Source organism: Streptopelia decaocto, assembly GCF_964273445.1.
Source record: "Streptopelia decaocto genome assembly, chromosome: 10".
Lineage (NCBI taxonomy): Eukaryota > Metazoa > Chordata > Aves > Columbiformes > Columbidae > Streptopelia > Streptopelia decaocto.
In genome coordinates this window covers 14,080,878-14,103,999 of record NC_138665.1, presented here as the reverse complement: position 1 = coordinate 14,103,999, position 23,122 = coordinate 14,080,878, and the positions used below count along the sequence as shown (strand labels likewise).

The 23,122-nt window shown below is 48.1% G+C and overlaps 1 protein-coding gene and 1 long non-coding RNA gene across 11 annotated transcripts in view; one reads left to right on the top strand and one right to left on the bottom strand.

Annotated features, from left to right (window-relative positions):
• Positions 1 to 1,206: 1,206 nt before the first annotated feature.
• Positions 1,207 to 4,360, bottom strand: LOC309444136. The gene is made up of 2 exons (XR_014184958.1): positions 3,936 to 4,360; positions 1,207 to 2,411 (listed from the first exon to the last, which is right to left on the bottom strand). It is a non-coding gene; the product is annotated as an uncharacterized lncRNA (long non-coding RNA).
• Positions 3,190 to 23,122, top strand: part of MBNL3 (muscleblind like splicing regulator 3) — a 92,047-nt gene continuing 72,114 nt past the window's right edge. For 7 of the 10 annotated variants that reach the window (XR_014184955.1, XR_014184956.1, XR_014184957.1 and 4 more), the window contains exon 1: positions 3,190 to 3,322. Coding sequence is in view for 1 of the 10 variants with exons in the window: in XM_082061722.1 (XP_081917848.1) it covers positions 4,534 to 4,539 (6 nt within the window). In the remaining 9 variants the exon portion in view is untranslated. Of the gene's footprint in view, positions 3,323 to 3,440; positions 3,577 to 4,518; positions 4,540 to 23,122 lie in introns of those variants that run through there. The other 3 variants (XM_082061719.1, XM_082061718.1, XM_082061722.1) reach the window with 3 other exon arrangements.

The window sequence follows — 23,122 nt, the reverse complement described above, 5'->3', positions numbered from 1 at the left end:
ATATTCCTCGGGCAGCGCATGGAAGCCTGGCCAGCCCCAGCCCCAGTCTCCTGCTTCCCTGAGTTGAGGCGTCTTTCCTAAGGAAAATGAAATATGCTTTTCTGGAAATAATTTAAGTGTGAGAGATAAGAAGTGGCATAAGCAGGAAATTTCTCAGTTAGCTGTAGGTGTACCAGACTCGTCTTCCCTCCTTCTGAGCTGGGTATCTACAACACACACCCTGCAGCACGCCAGTGCCTGAAGGATGTAATAGGAGACTCTGGGCTACAAAATTTGTCTGAGTTTTCAGTGTGCAAAATGAAGCAGAAGTAACCAGGCATGTGGGAATTCCAGCATGTGGGAATTGAAATGTAAGACTGTGAAATATGGGATCGTGGAATCAGACTGGGTAGTCTCTCTCTGCCTTCAAAACATCTATGAACATTGCTGAAATACTGTGCATGATCATTTTGCATGGGCGAAAATAGCTCTGCAAGGTGCTGAGCGACAGTGAAAGCCAGCCCCAGGCATTGCGCAGCTCCCAGCACCGCTTTACTGTCACACCAGGAGCTTTGCTTGTACAAAGAAAGCACAACTGGAGTCTGCTGCTTTGTCCATGTTACAAGCAGGTAAATTAAAGGTTAGAGACATCGTAATTTGCTTCAGGACATGGAGAGTATCAGGGCAGGAGTGAGACCTGCGAGCCCTATCTGCCAGTTCCTTGCTCTGACTTCTGCATGATGTGGAATTTCTTTCCTTCATTAAAAATAACCTTGTTTATAACCTCTGTTTCATGATTCAGCTTTTCTGCAGTCAACAACTGATCACCATCAAAGCAGGGTAGCGTCAGATTTCAGGAGGAAGATGGAAAAGGCTGTTGCAGCTCTGGGATGCTCCTTGCGAAGGGCAGTTGGACTGAGGAAATGAGGGTTACCTTGTCAAGGGGCTGCTCTTTTTGGAGAGGAGTTCTCCTCTGTGCCAAACCCTGAACTGCCTGGAGCTCCTATTGTGCAAATCCCACTCACGGCTTCTGCCCTGCCAGAAACACCGGTGGCTCATCACCATGAACATGGCGCTGTGCAGGCCCAAAGGTACAAATGTGGTTTCCCTGGTTCCTCTCCTCTTTCTTGCCTGTAGGTCAGAGCATCAGACATGCGACCCAGAGCCCTACCAGTGGCACAGCTACCGGTTTTACATCTAAAGAGAGACTCATCACCAAGAAAAATCTCTAGAAAGTTCCACACACCTGCTTTTATTCCACACGCCACAGTGTGATACAAGTGTCTTGTGAGCAGCACAGCTCTCCTGGATTTTAAGGACCCCAGTGCCAGGGTTTGCCTGCTGCTGGGTTATCTTGCCTAGAAAAATCAGGCTACGCAGCTGCAATCCTCATCGTGTTTAGCAGACACACAAAATGACAGAGACCAGCATTTTCCAGACACGTCTGATGATTTTTGGCTAGCTCTGGATTAACTGGCCACTTTCAGGTGGGTCGGCCCACCAGCCGCTTCAGCAACTGCCCAAGTGATGTGTCCATGGCCGCACAAATAATCAGTGGCAGAGACCCAAACAGAAGCCAGACCCCTGAGACACAGTCCTATGATGCAATCTTGAGCTCGTCCTTCCTTTTTTTAGGAGCTAATCCTTTGACTTTGCAGCAAGAGGAATTTTCCATTAAAGTGATTTTTTTTTTTTTTACACGTCATTGTGTGTTTAATGTTTAACAGTGGGATCATTATGGTTTTATTAGCAGTATGTAAATGCTTTTTCATCTTCAACTGACTTTTCAAACATTAACTAATTGATCTCAACTACAAAACAGTGGCTGTAACTAGGAAGAGGGGAGAAGTGATATGCTCCTCGTCACTGGGAAGTGGTTGTCAGAACAGGGGGCAGAAATCAGGGCTCCCGCTTTGCTGCTCAGACCACAAACACTGGTGGTTTTATTATAGTCATTTCCATTAGTGCTGCTGTCAGGGAGGGCCACTCTGTGTGCCATAAACAACCCTCGGCTGCTTCTTTCTGCTTCTGGTTGAACTCATGCTTGACAAAACATAGCAAACATCACCGAACTCCATAAAAAGCTGATTTTTTAGAAGAAATATATGATCGACTTTGTTTTCTTCAGTGATCTGGTAGCTGCTGGTTGTTTTCAGCTCACCCTGACAAAATGCGTAATTAAAATATCTGTATTTGTGGGAATTAGATGCTAAAGTCAGAAATGAGTGGGGTTGCTTGCAGCTGGACGCTGTGAGGTTTTTAAGGGCCACATTGGAGCAGACTGACTTGAAGCATCCTGAAGACGGCTGCCAGGAAATTAGCTCCCTGTTTGCAGTATGCAGAACATGTACGACGGCTTTATGATTTACTCTCTCATCTGCTTCACGTCGCGCTTTTTTTCCCTGATGACTGTCCCGGCGTACGCAATTTTTCTGTTGCAAAACAGGGGTGAAAATGAGCACTGCAGCATGGAAGAGCTGTGCCTCTGCCCAGGTAAGGGTGGCCAAGCCTGACAGGGACACTGTCCCTCTGTGGGGGGGAGCGACAACAGCTTTGGGGACAGCAGGGACACAGCGGGGGGGTATGATGGTGGCTTTGAGGACAGATGAGATGTGGTTGGGGGGATGTGATGGCTGCTCTGGGGGGACAGAGGGGACACAGCCCTTCAGTGAGGGGATGCGACGATGGCTTTGGAGATTAGGGTGGGCACAGCTGGGGGGATGTGACGGTCGTTGTGGGGACACAGCGAGGAGGCGTGATGGTGTCTTTGGGGACAGTGGGGATACAGTCCCTCAGCACGTGGCTGCGGTGGGGGCTCTGTGGACAGGGTGGACACGGGGGGAGCGGGGAAGGCGCAGCGGTGGCTTTGGGGTCCTGCGGCCGGGAAGAGGTGCGGCTGCTGGGCCCGGTTTCCCCTCCGGTGCGCCGGCCGGTGCCCGTGTCACGCCGGCGCGGGCGGCGGCGTCAACCCCGCAGCTGCGGGAGAAGCTGTCCGGGAGCCCGGAGAGGCGACATCCATCAGGAGACCCTCCCGCGGGGCCCGGGAGCGCCGCTGCACGGGTGGGCCGCCGCTCGCCCCGCACCGGCGGCGGGTGCGCCGGGCCCGGCGGAGCGGGCGGGCGGGCGCCGGGTCGGGCCCGCTCGGCGCGGCCGGCCGGTTGCCATGGCAGCAGCCAGGCGGCGCGGCGGCGCGCGCGGCCGGCGGGGCGCGGCGCGGCCCCGGAGCGTACCATGTGCGCCCGGCGGCGGGAGGCGGCGGCGGAGGGGCCACGACAGCGGCGGCTGCTGCTGCCCTGCTAGCTCCGCCACGGCGGGCCCGGCGACCGGGAGCTGCTGCGTCAATGTAACGGCGGCGGCGGGGCGGAGGAAGGGGGGGGGGGGACACACACACTGAGTGGCATTTCCACGCCGCGCGTGGCGGCCAGCCGCGGGGAAGCGGGGGGGGGAGGAGGGCGCGTAGGGGGCGGAGGGCGGGCGGGAGGCGTTAAAATGGCGGCGCGCAGCCGGCCCCCGCGCTAAACCGGCCCCCGTGGCTCGCCCCGTGCCGCGCGTGGCACGGTGCGGCCGCCCGCTGCTGCGAGCGCCGCTGCTGCTGAGGTAAGGCCGGGCCCGGCTGCCCCCGCCGAGCCGCGGGGTGAGCGGGGACGGGTCCGGCGCGCCCCGGGGAGGGGGGACGGGGGCGTGTGTGTGGCGGCGGCGGCGGGGGCACATCCCGGGGCCGGGAGCTCGGCGGCCGCTGGCGGGTGTCCCGGGAGCGGCGGCGGGCCGGCCGGGGTGCCGGCGCGGCTCCTTTGTCTGCCGGCGGCGGGCTGGCCGCGGCCCCGCTCCGCTCCGCCGGCCGAGGGAGCGTCTGCGGAGGGGCCCGGCGCGTCGCGGCGCATTTCGTTCTTTAGAAGAAACCAAACCCGCACCAAAACTAATGTTTGCAGCCCAAAGTGTTGCAGGCGCTGTCTTACCCGCGAACGCCCCGTAGCGTAGCGAAACGCCTGCTCAGGACAGGGTGGAAGCGGACTTGACTTGTGAAAAAGCGGCACGAAGTGTCTGCAGGACTCCCCGAACGCTACCGCGGTCACAGGGGAGGGGGCATTTTTCTTCTTCCTTTTTTTTTTTTTGGACTCTTATGAAGACATGCGCATTTGTTCGTTCTTGCCACCGCACTGGAGTCTGCCTAGAAACAAAGAACACAGCCTGGCGAAGTTGATGCTGGCTCTGAAACTGTCTGGCTTTTTTTTTTTCCTTATGTATTTATGCTGTAGTTAAAAGCCTCGAGATATTCCTTGAATTATGCCTGCAGATGGAACACCCCCCTTCCACCCTTGCTCCCCTCGACCCTACCAGGCCAGGTCTATGCATTTGGGAAAGTGCAGCCATGATAGATAGAGCAACTTCTCCCATTTTCAGGCAGCCCCGTGGTATGACAGTTTGCAGTAGGTGTGCCTTCCAACGGGGAGCCACCCCCTTGCTGAATCATCGTGGAGTGATGACCGGACAGCTTGTCCGCTCCGGGAACAAAATATTCCCCTGTAGAGCATGAGGCGGTGGTGGTGAGGCGAGATGCAAGTAAGAGACCTGTTAGCATTCGGCTCAGGCGCAGGGAAACGGTTGCAGGGAGAAAACCTTTCCCTTTCATGGCAGCGGGAGCTGCGAATGCCGTTTTGAGCTCAAAGGCAAGATGTGCACTGCTGTAAGGAATGTCCCCTGCCTTTGAGGCAGTGAAACTCCGAGGGCCTAATCCTGCAGCTTCTGATTCTCTGAAAAGCCCTTTCCTGCATGCATGGGCTCTGTGCAAGATCAACACCTAGCTCGGGGAGCATCGTGCGAATCCGTGGTATTGTGCAGTGGTGGTTGTTAGCAGTAACCCTGTAATGCGTTTGCACAGACAAGTGTGTGAGCAGTAGTGTTGTGTCTGTGCTATTTGCCTAAAACTAGTTTGTTTGCATTTTGAAAGTAATTGCTTTTGTTATCGCCAGGAAATAATGACTACTTTTTTGGGGGTTTGGGTTGCATATGTGTCAGATACTGAAATGTTGCTAGGTATCCCTGCCTTTATTCAAAGGATGCCAAAAAGTATGGGAGAGATGGGGTGAGCAATTTTGAGCTGGGGTGTATCAGGCAAGACTAAATTGCAGCAGTTGTTGGACATGTAACGTGATCCTGTAATTAGAGCGAGGTAATAGTCTATACCATGTTGAAACTATCGAGTGTCTGAGTTGGAGCAGTCTCAATTAAGGTAGTTCTTCTGGGATTATGCAGAAGCAGAAGTAATGCAGTTAAAATTTCCATACAGCAGCTTCCATGGGGCTGCAGAGACGTTTTTCCCCCTATGGGTCCTCCTTGCGGGTATTTTGCTTTTAAGGTAGTACGTGGAGGCTGCAATGGTGCTGCTCTCCAGGTTGGAGAAATGCCTTACATGGCACAGTCCTGCTCCTTGGAGCGTTATTTGCTAATGAAGGTCCAAAATGTGCATCTCAGCCCTGGGGCTGGGGGCAAACTCCTGAAAGGAGGACTTAGAGGTTCAGTTTTGTGCAGAACTGAAGGATTTAAAAGGACTCTATAATTTGGTCTTAAAACTTCCCTGCCCCCACTGCTTTCTATACCCCAAAAAAGATGTGTGTTAGCAAGTGGTCTGGTGGAAAGCCCGCAGGCTGTGGTCTTTCCAGTGCTCCTGCCAGTGGGGCAGGATCCTGGAGCAGCTCTGGTTTGCCGTAGGGTTGTTTGGTGCAGGGCTGTGGTGGTTCCGTCGTGCCCAGGCAGAGCGGGGAGGCTGTGCCGAGGTACGGGTGTGTGGGCACCCACCCTCCTCACGGATGCTAATTTCCCTTGGCGTATGCATGTGCATATATATAGACATGGTACATATTTAAATGAAGTCATTTTAAAGTAGTGATGGCCCAGAAAAGTTTGAGAGCTATTTCAGCATTTGAGTGTTTCTCTTTGAAAGACAATGGACTGTGCAGAAGCTTCTAGGTATTATGGGATGCACTTACAGCAGGAGAAGGTGCAGTCTGCTCTTGGGCGCAGTCAGCCAGAAGCAGTTGATTTTTACATATGCACCTGGTTCAGCCTGTATACAGCTGTATGTCTGTAGTGGGTCTGGTGCAATCTTCGGGGCGGTTTGGGTTATACTAACAAGGGTGCAAAGCAGACCTGGTGGTCAGTGAGGCAGTTAGCCCCTCAGTGCTGTAACCTCTGTGCTGCTCAGCCTGCTGCAGCATCAGGCCAGGTCAGGAAAAGTTGGGGTGCCGCATCCTTTCCACTGCCATGGGGCAGTGAGGGATCCCCACAGAGACTGAGGGAGTGGACCTGGGCTGCCATTCCTCCTGGTGCTGGTCCACGTGCTGCAGGGAGGTCACTGATGAGAAGGGATGCTGGGCAGTGGTCTAGGTGGGGTGTTGCATCCATGTATAGGATTTTCAAATTGTTTTTGTGCCCAATTCCAGTTTCTGAGCAGCAGTGGCCTCCTCTGCTGCCTCTTTCTGTGTTGGGGAATGGTTAGCACGAGGCTTAAATGTTATTCTTGGATTTTTACAGACCTAGAAGTTTTCTCCTGGGCTTGGCTCACCTTGGCGAGATGAATATGTGGACCTTAGAGTTTTGCACTTGTGTTGCCACTAGAAGTGGTGTTTTGAGAGGCTGTTCTGTGTGTTTAAGGGAATCTCAAAGTGGGACTTAAAAACTAGTGACTGCGAAGTGGGGAGGGTTGGCTTTCTTACCTTTGGCAGTATAGCTTGCAAATCAGTGTTGAAACTCGTGCTATGGTGGAAAAAGTGGTACTGTTTTTAGTCCTTTGATCCAGTCTCTGCACAGTCTTTTTGGATTAAGAGTAAACTTGTAGAATAACAAGAAATAAAGCAATGCTCATTTTAGCCACCGCTGCTTCCTTGGTTTGCTTCTCTATGTGGCCACAGGGACAGTTGTGTTGGCACAAGGACCTGGGGTGCACAGGCAGGGCAGGATGAGGCTGGGTTGCTGATTTTATTAGCAGCACTGGGTTATGCTGAGTTAAACTGACAGCAAAACTGCATTGCTAATGTCTTGCAAATGTATCTTTCTTCATGCCCAAGTCAAACTGTGGCTTTCCTAGTCACCAGTGCCTGCAGCTTAGTCAGGAGCCTGAAAGCAAAGGATGATTTTTCTTTGTGGCTAGTGCAGACACAGGTGATGATGATAATGAATCTGCCGTCAGGATTTGGTGACTGATGCCTGCAGCAGGACACCCTGCTGTGCTGGTGGTGAGAGCTTGGCTTTGGCAGCGGAGCAAACCATGGTGTGACTCAGACGTGTTGGGAAAGAGTGCGCACCCTTCATAGGAGCAGGCTTTTCTGACCATGAACATACTAGAAATCACGTGTGGAAACTCAAATGAGTACTAGAAACATGAGGCTGCGCACTGAGAGGGAGGCTGTGCGTTAAAAAGCAGAGTTTGCTTAGATCTCAGTTTCTAAAGGCAATCATAGGAACTGTGCTCTAAAAACAAAGTGTAAATGTCCAACCAAAGGAGAACTGTCTCTGCAGACAGACGTGGCACCCCACATTTGGGTTACCCAGGTCTATCCTCCAAGCAAATGTGAAAAAAAACCCCTTTTGCAACGTGATAGAAACACTTAAATGGGGAGTGATCTGAGCCTGGAAGCAGCAGGGAGAGGATGTCTGTATTGAACAGTGTGTGTTTGCTCTTAAAATCCCTTAAAAGCTCTGAAGCTCAAGCTTGCTCGATTTGCTATTTGCCGTATGTAATATTTCAGTGAGAAGTTTCAATTCAGTGTGGATGAGTTGATGCAGGAGTTGTTTCCTTTGAGGTGACGGGGAACCAGTTACTCATGCATAATGCACTGGTTTGCTTGTTAGACTGTTCTGTGAGTTTCTCTTTAATCAGTGTATTCCAGACCTCTGGGCAGTGCACACATCCTTCTCTAGGGCAACGTTCAGGTCCTCATTTGTCCTACAGTGGAAGCACAGACTTGTTTCTCTCGCTGAAGTGCAGTCTTTAAGCTGGAGCGTTTATAATAACAAAACATTTTGTAATTCTCTCTTCACGTTTAATGCAGCATCACAGATACCCCTGACTTTTTGTACGTGTCTGCTTCTGGAATAGAGTTCCTCCTTGTGCTTGCTAAATATAGAAATGGTATAAATGGATCCTTTTAGCTTTTTTTCTGTAGGTTCCTGTGTACGATTTGCCTGAATCTGTGCTTGCAATGCTTTTGCAGTTGGGCACCTCTTTCCTGCTAAGCTATGGCAGTGCGTGTTCTTTTAAAAGGTGTGTATCCTCCCCTTTTTCTGTGCCATCTTCCAGGAAGGATTGTCTTCCTAGAGCAATGTTATCTTCCCCCATTTTAAGTGGTGTCAGCAGATATTTATTTTTTCCCTTTTCCCATCCTGATGCTAAGTACCCACCATGGGAATGCGTTGTCTCCTATTACTCACATGGAGCAAATCTGTGGCTTGGCCTCCAAATTATATGGCCCTGCTCAGCGAGGGTGAGGTCCTCTGAAGCGCAAGTAAAGGTGCCAGGATCACTTTCCCTGCCCTTTTTATGTGTGTATATATATGTTTATATGTTTATATATATATTTTTTTTCATAAAACCACGTAGGCCAATAGTAAGCTGAAAAACCAGGGGCCTTTGGAGACGGGTTTTTTTATGTCTGAGGGCTTCTGAATGCATAAAATCCGAGAGAATGTGTCTGTGTAATCCGATCGGCTCTTGAAAGCCTCGCGGAGGGCTGCATGCTGCAGACATAAGCTGTGTCAATAAGAACTCTATTCACCCTCGGAAAACAGCCTCGTGATCGGGTTTGACTGGCAGGGTTCCTAAGGGAGGGCCTTTTTTTGGGAAAGAGCTCCGATTTTTTGGCGGCACTTCTGACTGCCTTTTTGGACTCCCACTTACTGTTTTTTCCTCGGCGTGATAAACTTGAATTTTTTTCTTCAGGGGCAGAGGGAGGTTTTCATGCAGCATGATAATGGGGGTGCAGGGTGGGGTTTCCTTCCTCACAGTGCAACCCCTCTGCCAAAGCAGCATTTAGGACCATGAAGGTGATGGATTTAAAAGAACATGAGGTAGGACTGGAGCTTGCCGCATGCAGAAGAGTGAACTTGTGAGCTCGCTCACGGCATTTTCTTGCAGAACAGTGGCACAAAACACCCGTCCTTGTAAAAGTCTTGGGTGGTAATGCACAAAATGTGTGGCTGTGCATGTTTATGTGCTTTTTTTTTCCCCCCTCGGTTCTGCAGATGTCTGTATTACCCAGAAGTGTTGTTGAGTGAAATGTTGCTATTTTGCTTTCGGTAATGCTGGCATTAATCTGCTGTGAAGGCAATGTTGTACTAATGGCTGTAATTTGCCTTTTTTTTCCTCAAGAATTAATGTAAGTCAAAAATCTTATTCTGCTTTATGAAATATTCTGTACCTGGCATGGAAACTTTTAAAATCTTGTAGGAAAAATCTGCTCAAGCTAGTAAAAATGATGCTTATAGGATTTTCTGAAAGTTTTAATGAAAATACCTATTTCTGAGCTGCTGTTTAGTGTATAGTGTTTATGTAAAAAACCTTTTGTGTCACATGTATGATATTCAGTGTTTGCTCTGCTAAGGTCTTAAAGCCGTTGTCTGTGGCACTGAGTTACCAGTTTTAACAAAAGAGATGCTGGGGTGTCAGTTTTTTGTGTGTTTTGATTTGTTTGGCTTTTTTTGGTCTTGCTGGTCCCTTGGTCTATCCGTCACTTTTTAAAAATCTCCAGCTCCTTACCCAAGTGATGATTTGAAAATTAGCTCATCTGTATGTCTTTTGGGTTATACCTGTAGCTGCGAATGAAAGCTTGAAAATATAATTAGGCTATAATATGCAGAAGCTCAAAACATAAACAAAAAAATGAAATAATGCAAAACTATTATTTAAAGAAATGCAATTATGTTTTAAGGCAATTGAGGCTTGACTTAATTTCTCAGGGTTTGCTAGTGATGATGGAGTAAGCCCAGAATTAACTCCTGAAATATGCCTGTCCTGAGTCAGGAATTTGGCTGGTGAGGATCAAGAGAGCCACAGACACGGGGAATCCCCTTGCAGGGGAGCTTGGCCCTGTATGGTTTGCAAATGGCTGCAGCATTTTGGGGTGGTTCCTACAGTCTGTTTCCCTGGCTCTCCCCAGCTGATTCCCCTTTGATAAAGGTTTGATCTTGCCTGCGAGAGCTCTAATAACAAACTTCGACTGGTTTAGGTGCGGCTGACCCTGGGCAAACAGCGTGCGGACCCAGGTGGCCGCAGACGGGGCAAGCGTGGGCAGGAAACGCTGGTTTTGCTGCTGCTGCTCGTAGCATGGGGAGGCCGCAGCTGGGTAATTTGCTTTTACTTCCTGTTCCCAATCTATTTGGGTCAAAAGTAGCGGTGTTTTTCCATATTAAGATGTTTGGCTACATTCTGCAAGGCAGCAATAAATTTCACTCTGTGCACAACATCTTTCTTATATTTCAGAGACTCTTTGTTGCTGCCTTTGACTTTTAATTTAGATGGGTGAAACCTTTATTAGTTACCTTTTTGTTGCACAGACCTGCTTTTCAGGGAAAACAGAAAGTTGTCCTGGTTTTTGGTGTGGCACCTTTATTTATTTATTTTTTATTTGTTTGTTTTTCTTTCTGTTTGGAATGAGCCCTTGAAATAGGTGGCAGGTCTGTGGCTGAGCAGGGGGAGGGAGCCGGCAGGCCTGGCTGCCTTGGCTGGTTCCTCTGCAGGCTCACAGGGAGATGGGGACACCTCCGCCTGCTTCTGCAGTCCTAGGTCACCAGGGGATGATGCTGCCAGAATTAATTGGGATGCTGAGACTTGATTCATTAATGTTTAAGAGTTTGGTGATCTTTTGGTGGAAGGTGCTGAGCCTGCATGGAGAGGTGGTGGTGGTTGTGCTGCGCAGGGCTGTGATGCCAGGAGGGGATGTTGTGTGGGTGATGGACTGGTCCTTAAAAGTAGTCCTGAAGGCTGGAGTGGCAAGCTGCCAAATGCCCCAGGCTCACTGATGGGAAAACCTGCCCCGTAAAGGAAAACTGGCTCCTGCAAAAGAGCATCACCTGCTCTGAGCCACGGCTGGCTGCTAGGAGTTGGTCTCCAGAGCGCTGGGTTAGTCCACAGCATGCAAAAGTGTTACCGTGGGCCATAAGATGCAAAACCAATGGAGAAGAGAGGGTTGGGCTCTTCCCTGGCTGGGCTGAGTGGGAAAAGGGCGTCAGTTTTCTCTCCCCAAAACCTGGTTAGAATTCATTGGTGCTGTTCGTTCTTCTTCATCAAATCGCGCAGCTGTAGGATCTTCTACCCTGTCTGCGGTCAGCAAGTCAGGATGGATAGATCTTTTTATAGCCATAGCAGGTATCAGTGGGATTGTTTTTAAATAAATGGTAATGAGCAGTGCTGGCTCAGGGGGCTTTTGTTGCATCTTCAGATACATTTCAGTGAAGTTATTTTTGAGGTACAAAAAAGAAACAGTAGCATGGAGCCATCGATAGGGTTACAGGTGGCCTATTCTTCTTTCTCTGAATTCTCCAGATGCTGGTGTTGTATCTGACCGAGGAAGTCAGTTGAGTAGTTATGATTCACGTTTCTTCTGAGGCTGAGGAGATGAGTAGGGCATATGGGGCGGATTCTGCATGAGGTTATATCAGCCTTGCTGAAGCGGGAGACCTGCTGGGTTGGGGACTTTCCAGTTCTGGTGACTGTGTTGTAATATGACTCATTCAGTAGTTGATGCTCAGATACCAAGGTTGGAATGAGGATGCTGCTGCTGAAAGGCAATTTATTTCTGTGTCCTGTGTTAGGTGGAAAGTTGTCCTTCTGACAAGCCCCTGAGATCCATTCATAAAGTGCAGGGAAGTTTCTGGTGCATCTAACAACAGATCTATTTTCTGTACGGTGCCACCATCTTGTTCCCCTAGCGATATCGGGATTTGTAAATTCAGCCCAGCTGTAGAGTGTGTCCTAGATGTCCTTAGTGATTACATCATGTTGAATGCCAGATTACGTGAGAAGCACTTTGTCCCCCAGGTCTAGGAGCATCTCCACGTGCTCAGCCAACCTAGGGGATAGAGAACCTGGTGACTTCCGAATGGGAAGAGTGTTTGGTTGCACAATGCTGTGGGATTCATCCCTATCGTAGGGTCTGCACCCAGTTCCTCCTGTGTGTTTCTAATATATATAACTTTTAATGCAGACTGGTGGGGAACCTGTGTATTTTGGAGAATTGTGGAAGCCTCTTGAGAGAGGGGCATTGCTGAGGCAGAGCCCTTGGCTGCTCAAGCTCCTGGGCTGTGCCAAGTGCCCTTGACCTCCACGGGTGCCATTAGGAGCTAAGCCTGCGGTTTCATGCCCTTCACATGGGTTTTGGCACTGAAAGGTACACTCTCTTCCCTCCCTGCTGCTGTCCTCATTCCTCTGCCTTGTGCTTGATCTTGTGAATGCTTGTCCTGGCCGAGGCAGAGGGCAGAGCTGCCCTGCCCGCTCCAGCCTCTGCTTGGGTCAGCTGGAAATGGTGAAATCGGAGCTGGAGGATGCCCAGGCCTGCAGGAGAGCTTCTGCATGGGTGGGGCTCAGCCCATCACTGAAGGCCGTTTGCCAAGGCGCTGAGGTTTTTTAATTCAATAAAATGCTAACTATTATAGTTATGTACTGATTAATAACAGTAATGCTTAATACAGCTATTGCATAAGGCTGTGAGCTAAGGCAGGTGCCTTTCACCAGCAGTAACTCCATTTTTGAAACAAAAGGACTGGACAGTTGAGATGGACTGATCCTGTGCTATGGTAATTCACCCCAAACTTCATTTCAAATAACTACCTGCTGATTCCTTCTCTGTAGGCTTGGGGATATGTTGGCTTGCCTTACCGATATAAGGACCAAGAGAACAAACTGGGAAGGCTGGAGCTTGGAGATGCAGCCCAGCCAAGCACTCCAGATTTAGGGCTGACAGGCAGGAATTTGCAGTTTGTTTGTGGTGGAGTTCTCTTTCTTTCAGTAAAACGTAGATGCAAATGTGTGAGAAGCTTTTAGGGGGAACATTCATGATGTTCAGTAGCAAACTGTGGCTGGTGATTTGCTTGACTGATGGCTTTTTTTTTTTTAAAGCATCCTTAGATACTTGTTTGTCCTTAGGATGTTTGGAGAGAGGGATCCTACAGCTGAACTGGAACTTTTGAGTTTCAAAAGGAGTTTTTCTTCCTGAGAGTGGCTGACTTTGCTCCTGTTACTGTGCTCCACCTTCAGTTTGCTAGGGCTGCTTTAAAAACATGTAATTCCTAGAGAGGTAGTGCAGAGCTCTTTCTTCAGTTTGAGTCTGAATGTCTGCGAGGAGCAACCCAAGTTTAAAATTGAATCTTGGTCACTAGTGACAGATGTTTTGCTGGTCCGTTTTGCCTGTGATGTGCAGTGATCAGTGATGCTGCAACGTGCCCAGGTTGGGGAGCACTGTTGTGTCCCCTCTGCCCAGCAGAGCCCTGGGCTGAGCAGCATTTGCAAAACTTGTTCACAGAGTTATGCAGCAATTACCTTAAAAAAAAAAAAAAAGCTAGGATGGTTGTTAAAATAACACTACAAATGCCTTTGTTTTTTAAGGCACACAGTACAACAAAACTGGAGGGGGGAAAAGTCCATGATGGTGATTATAGTCCAAATATAACAATCTTTGTGATAGGCAGAAAGTAAAGCTACAAATGGAAGTGATACTGGGAAGAAGGTAAAAAATTCATTTAATGTCAGTAATCTTTGTATTATTAGCCATAATCTGCTTCTGATATAACTGTATTAATAAGAACAGAGTTTCTCCTGACCTCTGCTTTTAGACTGTAAGCTTCTAAGAGCACATTTTTTTTTTAAATTTTTTTTTTTTTTATCGTTTTGGACAGCATCTGCATGTAGTGAAAGCTGCCACAAATAAATAGCAGTGCGAGAGTCGTCTTACTGCAGTCCCAGATCGCTTAGCAGGGACCTGACCCTGTGTGATGCTTACGGGAGGATGAAACTGGGGCTACAGCCTGGTGCTGGGTAGGTGGGTGTATTTAGGATGGTCTTAAACCTGTATGTTGCCAAAGCAGTTCTCAGCAGGGTGAGCTTGGGGAAAAGCCGGCCAGCTGGGAGAACGAGAGGGCGTGCAGGCCGCTGTATTTTTGAATGTACATCTTCAGCCGGGGGTACTGGAGAGGAGATACAAATGCAACAGTTTTGGTACACTTGATGTAGTAATTTTAGCTGGTTTGTGGAGACAAAGAGGTAAGACTGGCTTTAGGATTGTTGTTTGAGCCTTTAACATGGAAAGAGAGTGGCAAGGCACAGCAGCAGCATCCAGCTCTGTCGGGTGGGAGGCTGTCACGATCGACTTCATGCATCTCCCTGTGCTGAGGGAGAGACCTGCCGCACGCAAGTTTGCTTACGTTTCTGGAAGAATGTGATGTTGCTCATCCTGGAGATTCAGGCAGCCGAGAGAGAGAGAATTAAAGCGTGAGATCTGCTTGCTCATGACCTGAATCCCCTAATCACAGCCTCGCGTAAGTGAAGGTCTTAGGCTGGGTTGAGTAGAGGGCATCTCCACATAAGAAAATGTACGTCTGCCCTCTGCGTTCCAGAATTAGAGCTTACTTGTGATGAAATGTAGTTGTAAGGGCCTTAAACCTTGCCTTAAACTGGACCTGCTGTATATGACGTATGTGCAGCGGGCACACAGGAGGCATCTTGGTGCGGGTTGGTGTGTGCTACCAGAGCTCCCTGTCCCCAGGACACCTGCCCTGGAAGCACATCCCGGTGAGTCCACATCTTCTGGAACTGGGCCTTATTTTGATGGATTTGGATTAGAGCTTCAGTTGTATTTAGTTTAAGCTTTGTGCTGCTACTTTCTGTTCTTTAATCTAGGAAGTAACATTGAGGCGGTCCATGCAACAGTGTGGCTACTTTCACTGAGCTGTAATTTGTTTTTGAGCATGGGTGTTTTTTTGTAGGGTGCCCCACTAATGACGAGCCAGTGGTAATGCCACACTTATAGCTTTCTTTGGGTTTGTTCTGGGTTGTAAGAGTGCAGCCAGCAATGTAAGGCAGGCTGTTTTTTTCAAGTAGATGGCTTAACTGAAAAATCAATTTTTTAAAAAAGAAGAGGAATTTATTCCACTTTGGGTGGCTTCAGCAAAAAAACCCCTTAAAATTGTCAGCACATTTTTTGGTGTGGAGGTGAAGGGAAGAGCATTTTTCTCAGTGGAAAGATACGTAGTTTCTTTATTTATTAGATAAGAGGTAAAGATGAGGGGTGGAGGAAAAAGAAAAGGAGAAACAAGTGGGAAGAAGCCTAATGCTCCTTGCCTTTTGTAAAGAGGTGTTTCAGTTTTTCTTTTGAAGCAGTCTGGAAATTCAGGTTGGCCACTGTAAAACTGAATAAATAATTTCTCTGGAAAGCACTGCCTAGCTTGCACTCATAGCAGAGAGAAAGGCAGATTAAAATATTTCATAAAAGGACTTTGAAAGCACCTTTGGCTCAAATGTGTGGTAGTGTAAACTGAGGGAGCATCTCTGATTTTTCTGTTACCTGAGGATCTGGCTTTTATCTTGTTTTTAATCTCTTTTATTCTCCCACCCCTCTGCCTCCTGTGATATGAAAGGTGTATCGGTATGCAGGATTTCTTGCAGCACACATTCAAGGACCGAGCTCTGAGAATTTGATCTGAAGGCTCCTCTTGGCCTCAGTGGGGTTTTGTTTTTACAGCTCCTGTGAACCAGGAGAGTGTTGGTTCAGCATAGTGTCAGATACAGATAATTGAGGTTTTGAACATCTCCCACAAACACTTAAAGAAAACACTGTGCAAATGTCTTTGAGAGCCAAGAAACACTGTGGTGTTGCCTGAAGGTTGAATCCACAGCTAGCTGCTTTCTTGAAATAAGCTGATAACAGATTAGTTGCTAATATCTCATTTGCAGGTTGATATTTTCACTACTGCTCTTGATATGTGACTGGGGTCAATGTTTTTGGGTCACAAGGTAGAGTACATGAGCCAGATCCTGCTCAGTCTGGAGACCCTGTTTATATGATGTGTTTGGTCAAGACAGGAGAAGCTGTTGTCCGTCCACCTCCAGCCTGTGACTTCTTGCGTGTTGACCACACGGGGCAGGGACATCAAGGAACGTCCCAAGTGTGACATACTGGAAGAGTTCTTACTGTGACTGTACCATTGCAGCAAGTTGCTGGGCTCTGCCTGGTAAGGTACTGTTGGAGGGTGGCATGGCAGCTGATTGGAGACCCTCATCTTCAATTAGCATCTTACATTGATATTTTGTGTTTCTGCTGAAGGATGCATAAGTGCTCAAGGTCAGGCTGGATGAGGCTTTGAGCAACCTGAACTAGTGGAAGACATTCCTACCCATGGCAGGGGGGTTAGACCTAAATGATTTTTAAGGTCTCTTCTCACCCAAACTATTCTGTTCTAGCCTTTAGATGAAGCTGGATGTATCAGATGTGGCTATGGTTTTGGTGCAAGGCCAGAGCTGCACCTGAGAAAACTTTGGGAACTGTTGGTTGAAGGTTTGTGTCCTGTTGGGTGAACTCTAGAGTTGGGGTTTACCTTGCAGAACATAAAGGTGCATTTTGCGTTTGCTTTTTGGCTCTTGAGCATATGTGTGTTTCTGAAGAACATGCGGTTCTGAGAGAGCCTCCTGTCAGTAATTGTTCGTGTTTGTGCAGCGTGATCAAGAGTCTGCAGGCTGAAAGGGAGACTGAGCATAGACAGGCCCCCATTGGGAGTCCCTTTGTGTTTGCTGTGTTCTTAAGGTTAAGGATTAAGCTTGCAGAGAGGAACAAGGTCAGGTCTAGACCAAGAAGTAGACTCTGGAATCCAGCCAAGAGTGTAAGTAAGCTTTTTCCTGTGACAGCATCCTAGATGTGGCAGTTGTGTTGACTTTGCTGAAATGGGGCTGACATCTGTAGGTCAGGCCTGATTAAAACGGAAGGAGGGTGGAGAATAGCTCCATGGGGTAAAGAGTATTTAAAGATAACAGTGGGGGGAGATGTGTGGCCCTTCCTTGCAGAATTTGGTTTGGCTTTGGCAATATTGCCCTGCCTGGGAGCAGGGAGAACCTGGTCCCTGTGTTCTTCATTAGCCCCAGAGCACTGTGGCTGCTGCTCCCTTCTTCCCCAGTTCATGGATGTCTCCTGTCTGATCTCTTCCACCTAAGTCTGACTTTTTGGGTAGAAGTCTGACTTAAGCGTTCCTCTTCTGCTGTTCAAGGAAAGCCACACAAGCCTTTGGCTTGCTGTAAAACCTTACCATGAAGACAACACCCACTGCTCGCTTTGTGTTACAGGGTTATGTGTCTGGGTCTCCTGCTTGGTACAGATGACAGGTGCTGTATTGCTGAGCTGTGCTGGAGGCTACTTCAGAAAACATTTCTGTGTTCCTTTTGACCTCTCTTGCGTCTGCCTGCCCACCTTCAGTTGTGTGGGCGGCTGAGGATTCTGGAGGATCTTTACTGAGACAGGAGGAAAGAGGAGGATCGATGGCACTGTGCTTTAGTAGAACAGCATATTGTGTCCAAAACTGTGGTTCATGATCACTAGCTGCTGCGTGACTTACCCGTTGAGCACATTGCTCTCAGAATTGTTTTGACACCAAGGATCCCTGTCGTTTGGGATGGGTAACCTGAGGCCCAGAGGTGTGAGGTGACACTGCAAACAGTAGTATGAAGGAGCATGCTGCTGTCAGAGTCAAGAATGCAATTTATTTGTACTTCTTGCATGGAGACCTTGAAGGGCTGGTCTGCTGTTCTGATTTTTCCACGATGATTCCTTTCAGTGGAAAAATGGCTAATTTGATTAGATTAAAACTGTGGTAAAAATCTGAAAGGAAAAGGGTGCTTGGCTTCTCCCTGAAGCAGGAGTTTTAGTTTCTAAATGAAAAACTTTTTAGCAAGATAAAAATACAGAATTACTTTATGGGGAAAGTACTCACTTCCCTACTGTCTCTGCTGGGTGGTTTCAGCTGCGAGGAAGTGGGGAAATTACCCTCAGTTCCTTTGGACCATGGCCAGCCCTGGTGGTTTTCCAGTGAAGAATTAGAGTTACAGAAGGGCTGCGCTTCGGCCCTCTGAGTTTAAGGGATATATGAATCCATATGAAAACTTAATTTTAAATCCTGCGAGGCACAGGCTCCCTCCCTGTAGGACCTGCAACCTGCACGGTGCTGCATCATCTTGCATGGTGAGGTTCTTTGCATTCAGATGCTCAGTCCAGCTAAGTAGCACTGGTGACTGTGATGACCACTCACATCAATCCATTAATAACTTTTATAATCAGGGAAATAACAGCATAAGCACTAGTGCCCTTGCATAGAATTCTGGGCCTCTCTGTCAGGAGACTGGCAATTATTTGATGATTTTGTAGAAAATAAATTATCTTGGCTCTCATTGTAGTCCCTATGTTCATTTTCAGCTGTGACAAGAGCCAGGATTTAAGCCCGGGTCCCCAAAAGTAAAATGCAGTTAATTAGCCCACTCCATCATGTTGCTGTTCTCAGTTAACAAAGGCAGTACGTTCAGCCAGACGGTTCTTGCTCACAAGTGCTGCTAACCTTTTGAGCTGCCTGTATGGCCAAGCGTGCCAGCTCAGAGCCTGAAGCCCTTGTTTGCGTCCCTTTGCAGCGGTGCTTCTTGATCCCCCTGCGCAGCCCCATTGTAATGCTGCCTGTCCCCAGTTGAGAGACTTCTGGCACCAGTATGTGTTTTAAGCTTGAATGATGGTTTGTGTTATGGCAGTAGCTGTGGGGTCCTGCCAAGGTCAGAGTCTGCAGAATAAAGGGGGAGAGGGTTTCTACCCTTGAGGGCAAATACTTAGGGTGAGGTGACATTACTGTTATTAATTGTAACTTGTGAATGAGGTTCAAAGCAATGTCAGAGGGGTAAAGTGAGGTGGCCAAAACCACTTGATTTCTGGGATGGAAGGAGGATGTGTGAGCCCTTGTCTGGAGTCCTGGCTTGCTGTTCCTACCACACCAGATCTCCTTGCTGGCTGGAAGCTTGGTGGCATCAGACACTGATAAGCAGGAGCTTGGAACTGAGTGCTGCTATGGTGGATCAGATGTGGTGAGGTGCAGCTTGAAATAAACCTGCAAGAAAGACCTGCTGTCACTGGGGGACTCTGCTGCTGCTGGCAGATCAGGGCAGGGGTTGGACATTTTTCCTTGCCATCTCTCCATTGATTTGGGTTTAGAGGCTGGGGCAAGTCAGCATCATTCCTCAGCAGGCTAGGCTGTTGTGAAGCTTTCCTACCTGGCCACTGGCCTCAGGTAGGTCACTTAACTCTGTTCTTCTGCAAACGGACTGCTTGGGTTAAAGTTTCTTCAAATTTGAGTCCTTTGCAGCATGATGTTGTGTAGTTTCAAAATCCTGTTTTTCTTCCTTGTGTAAATACCTAAATTTGACTGCACCCATAATTTCATAGGATGTAGTAAACAAGGGAGAGGAACAGTTTTTAGTCTGGGTGTAGCCATTGACTCTAGTCTGTAAGAATGTGTCTGAAGTTTAAAAAGCATAGGGCCTTATTTTCAGACCTTGTCATCTATTTAGATCCAGGCCATTCAGTACTTGGCTGCTTCCTGAAATCTACACTTACTGGTATTGTAATCCAGAGCTTGTGTGTGCAGGCAGTGCCATTTGGTTGGATGCGATCCTTGCACTAAAAATCATCTGTGTGTAGATACTGGAATGTGAACAGTGATGGCTGTGTGAGTGGATGGCAGGTCAAGACCCCCTGAAAATAAAAACATATTGATGTTGTTAGCAAAAGCTGTGGAGCATGTTTTCCTTGAAAATTGTTATTCAATATTGTCCTTGGTGTCTTTTGAATTAAACATACTGTAAGAGTCGGTTTGCTGGAATTTTGACTGTTCTGAAGGACTGAATATTGGGTAGTCATTATCAAGAGCCAGAGACGGCAGCATGACCTACTGGGCAGACAGTGAGATGCAGAGGCAATAGCAGAAGGGAAATCCAAGATGAGAATGCAAGGAAAAAATATGTACAAGGTAAAACTTGCACAACCAGCCCTTATGCAGCAAATAAAGCAAGGTCTTACTGACCTTGGCAGCTGTACAGGGCAGCCTTTGCATAAGAATGACTCGTGCTTAATATACTAGAGAAATTATTCCTGTTTTCTGTGGTGCTGGGGATGCTATTTTCTTCCATCTCCAGTTGCAACACAGAAACACAAGTGTATTGCAGACGGGATAAGAGGAGCAACCGACCCCCTTCAAGAAGTTCCAGTTCTGCCTCCCATGGCCTGGAGAAGGAAATCTGGTGCTGTGCTCCTGGAGAAGATGGACCCTTCCCATGCAGCCACCTTTGAGAGCTGGCAGTGGCTGGATATAAAGGCAGTGTGATGGGTAGCTTCCTTAATTAGTTCATGCAGTGTCTGCTAATAAGAGATCTGCTAGACTCGGGGATCAGAGAAGCGCTTTGCTCTCAATGTTATGCTGCAGTGAGGCAAGCAAAGGGATGTAGACCTTCAGGCTGCTTAAATGCTGGGAGATACTGAGCTGGTAAAGCTTTGCTTTCCCTGGTAGACCCGTCAGCATTTCCCATGCCCCAGTGCTTACGTGCAGCTCTTGGACAGGCCAAGCCCAGCTCACATGCTGCTTGGCGTGGGCAGGAGATACGATGGAGCCCGTACACGGTGGGTCCCTGCATCAGAGCCCGGTCCCCTCCATCTGAGACGGGGGTGGGACAGATGGATGGCGAGCTGGCTGGAGTCTCTGCTCCCCATGTCCTGGGGCCAGGCCAGTCCCCGCCACCACCAGGTGGTTACTAAACCTTGCTGCTTACTCAGTACTGCTGGTTTTTGTGGGTTTTTTTCTCTTCCTCTCCCACTGCAGAGATCAGCCCCATAAATGCCTGTGTTCAAGAGCAAGGCTATCGTGGGTGTTTTGATAGAACAAGGTCTCTCTATCAAGAGAAGGCCAGAGATGGTGTTTGTTGATATTGATCATGAGAAGTGTAATTAATGGGGGCATAAAGTGTTAAATGTTAAATTAAAATGGGAGATTTAAAAGCAGTCGCTAGATCAATTCCGAGGCTGGGATGAAATGCTTAGACTTTCAAAGAATAATCAGATTTCCGATAAAATCTTCACTGCGTGTAATTAAAGGGGTTGAAATACTAAATCAGGTGTTAAGGGAGTGATATTTAGATGATGTTGAAGGAACAAGGAACCAGACAAAAGGAACCCTCCTGTCTGCAGGCAGAGCCCCTGGCTGGGCCGAAACGGTGTGGAGCTTGGGGGATGTACTGAGCTAGTGACTAAAACCATAAAAAGAGGAGAATGATGGGAAAACTGGAAAAATCCATGCTGCAGTGCTGAACATCTGCCTGGATGGAGATGAGACCATTTGGACCTGATAGCTCCCTTGAAGTCTGATAGCACATCTAAGATCCTTGGTCCATCCATGTGCACAGAAATCTAGAACGAGGTCCTCTTGGTGAGTCAGCCTTCCAGAGGAGTGAGGACAGCATGTTAAAACCCACCCCAGCAAGAAGTACTGCCATACAGAAGACTTCCCAAGAGTTAAAAATACTGATTACCAATTGCCACCATGTTTCAGTGATATCCCAGCTAGTCAATAACAGCAAAGGCATGCAGTTGATGTTTTGTTCGGAAGTAGGGTAGCAATTAAGGAGAGGGGTAAAGTTAGGCTCAGCGCCACTGCCACTGGGATATATGGGGTGTCCTAGGGCACATGGCATTTCCAAGACATTTCTTTGGAGTTTGTGTTTTTCCCTTGCCCTATAATCAGAAGTAAGCAGAAAAGGCTCCAGAATAGCAACTCCCTAGTTTAACTGGCCTTTGAGTAATGATACCAAACAAGTTCTGCTTCAGGGGCAGCATCAGCCTTTGCTCTTCCAGTCAGCTTTATCTTCTGATGCTGCGAGCTGTGCAGGAGGCTGGAGGAAGTATCTGTGCCCCAAATATGTATCTTTGCTCTCATCCCTAAAAGGATAATTCAGAATATGGGACAGATATAGTATTTACTGCAGGCACTGCACCTGTCAAGGTAACATTACTATGGGATGGAGGGGAAAAACAAATAAACTGTCTCATTAGCTCTGGGCACTTATTTTCTAACCTTGTTCTGTACCTGTGATGTGATTAGCTGTGAAGATGTAGCTGTAAGGCTCTCCAGAGCCTTGAAAGACACATGTTTTAAGAGTATGTTCTCATTTAGTTTTATAATCCCGGTGGCAGCCTCTGCCTGTAGTTCCTGAGGTTTCAATGCTGATTAGGTTAATGGATTGTAACGTAACCCCACCCAGTTGGTCATCAGTCCCTTTAAAATGCCTTGTGATTGTGATCATTATTGCTTAATTGCAAGCCCTGTCTTACCCTTGGATTGAGCCAGGCTGGAGCTCACCTTGCTCCTTGCAGAGCGGAGGGTGAAGAGCTGGCAGGGAGGTGTCTGCAGAGGAACAATCTCTTGGAGCTTTTATACAAAGGTCTCTAAAATTTCCATTGTGGCATAGCTGGGCAGAGGTAACTTGATCTTTGGAAAAGTGCCTTTGTGCTGTAGCCTAGGGAAGAGCTTCGTTATTAACAAAGCCTGAATGCAGGTTAGTTAAATTGTAGCCCTTGAAGTCAAGGTCACTGTTAATTTTTTTTAATTGCAAGTTTTCTCCCAAGTCTGGGGTTGCAAATGAGACTTGCTGCGTCAGGCTCCCAGAAACGGTTGGAAATTGGGGCATTTTATCTCATGATTACTCTGTCACCCTGACCCTCCCCTTTATGTAAGACGAAAATACACTTTGTAAACTGTTGTACGTAGATTTTAACTCCATCACTGATACTAGAAGTCCCTAAAAGGATGTGTCTCTGGGTAGAGACTGATGTTCAGTCTACGGCATATTATGAAACCATCCAGGGGGAAGACAGCAAGGTAAGGGCATGATTGTGGCCGAGGACTCCAAAGGAGATCTTTCTTCTTCACATGAGGCATGGTGGAGCTGTGGAGCTCCTTGCCAAAAGGTGTTGTGGGCACACTTGTGGCTTGCACAAGTACTAAGTGAGGAGTTGGTTGGGGATTAGTGAGCAGGGAACCAGAGCAGGCTCAGGGAGTCCTCAGAGCTGGAAATAGAGGGATGCTGGAGAGC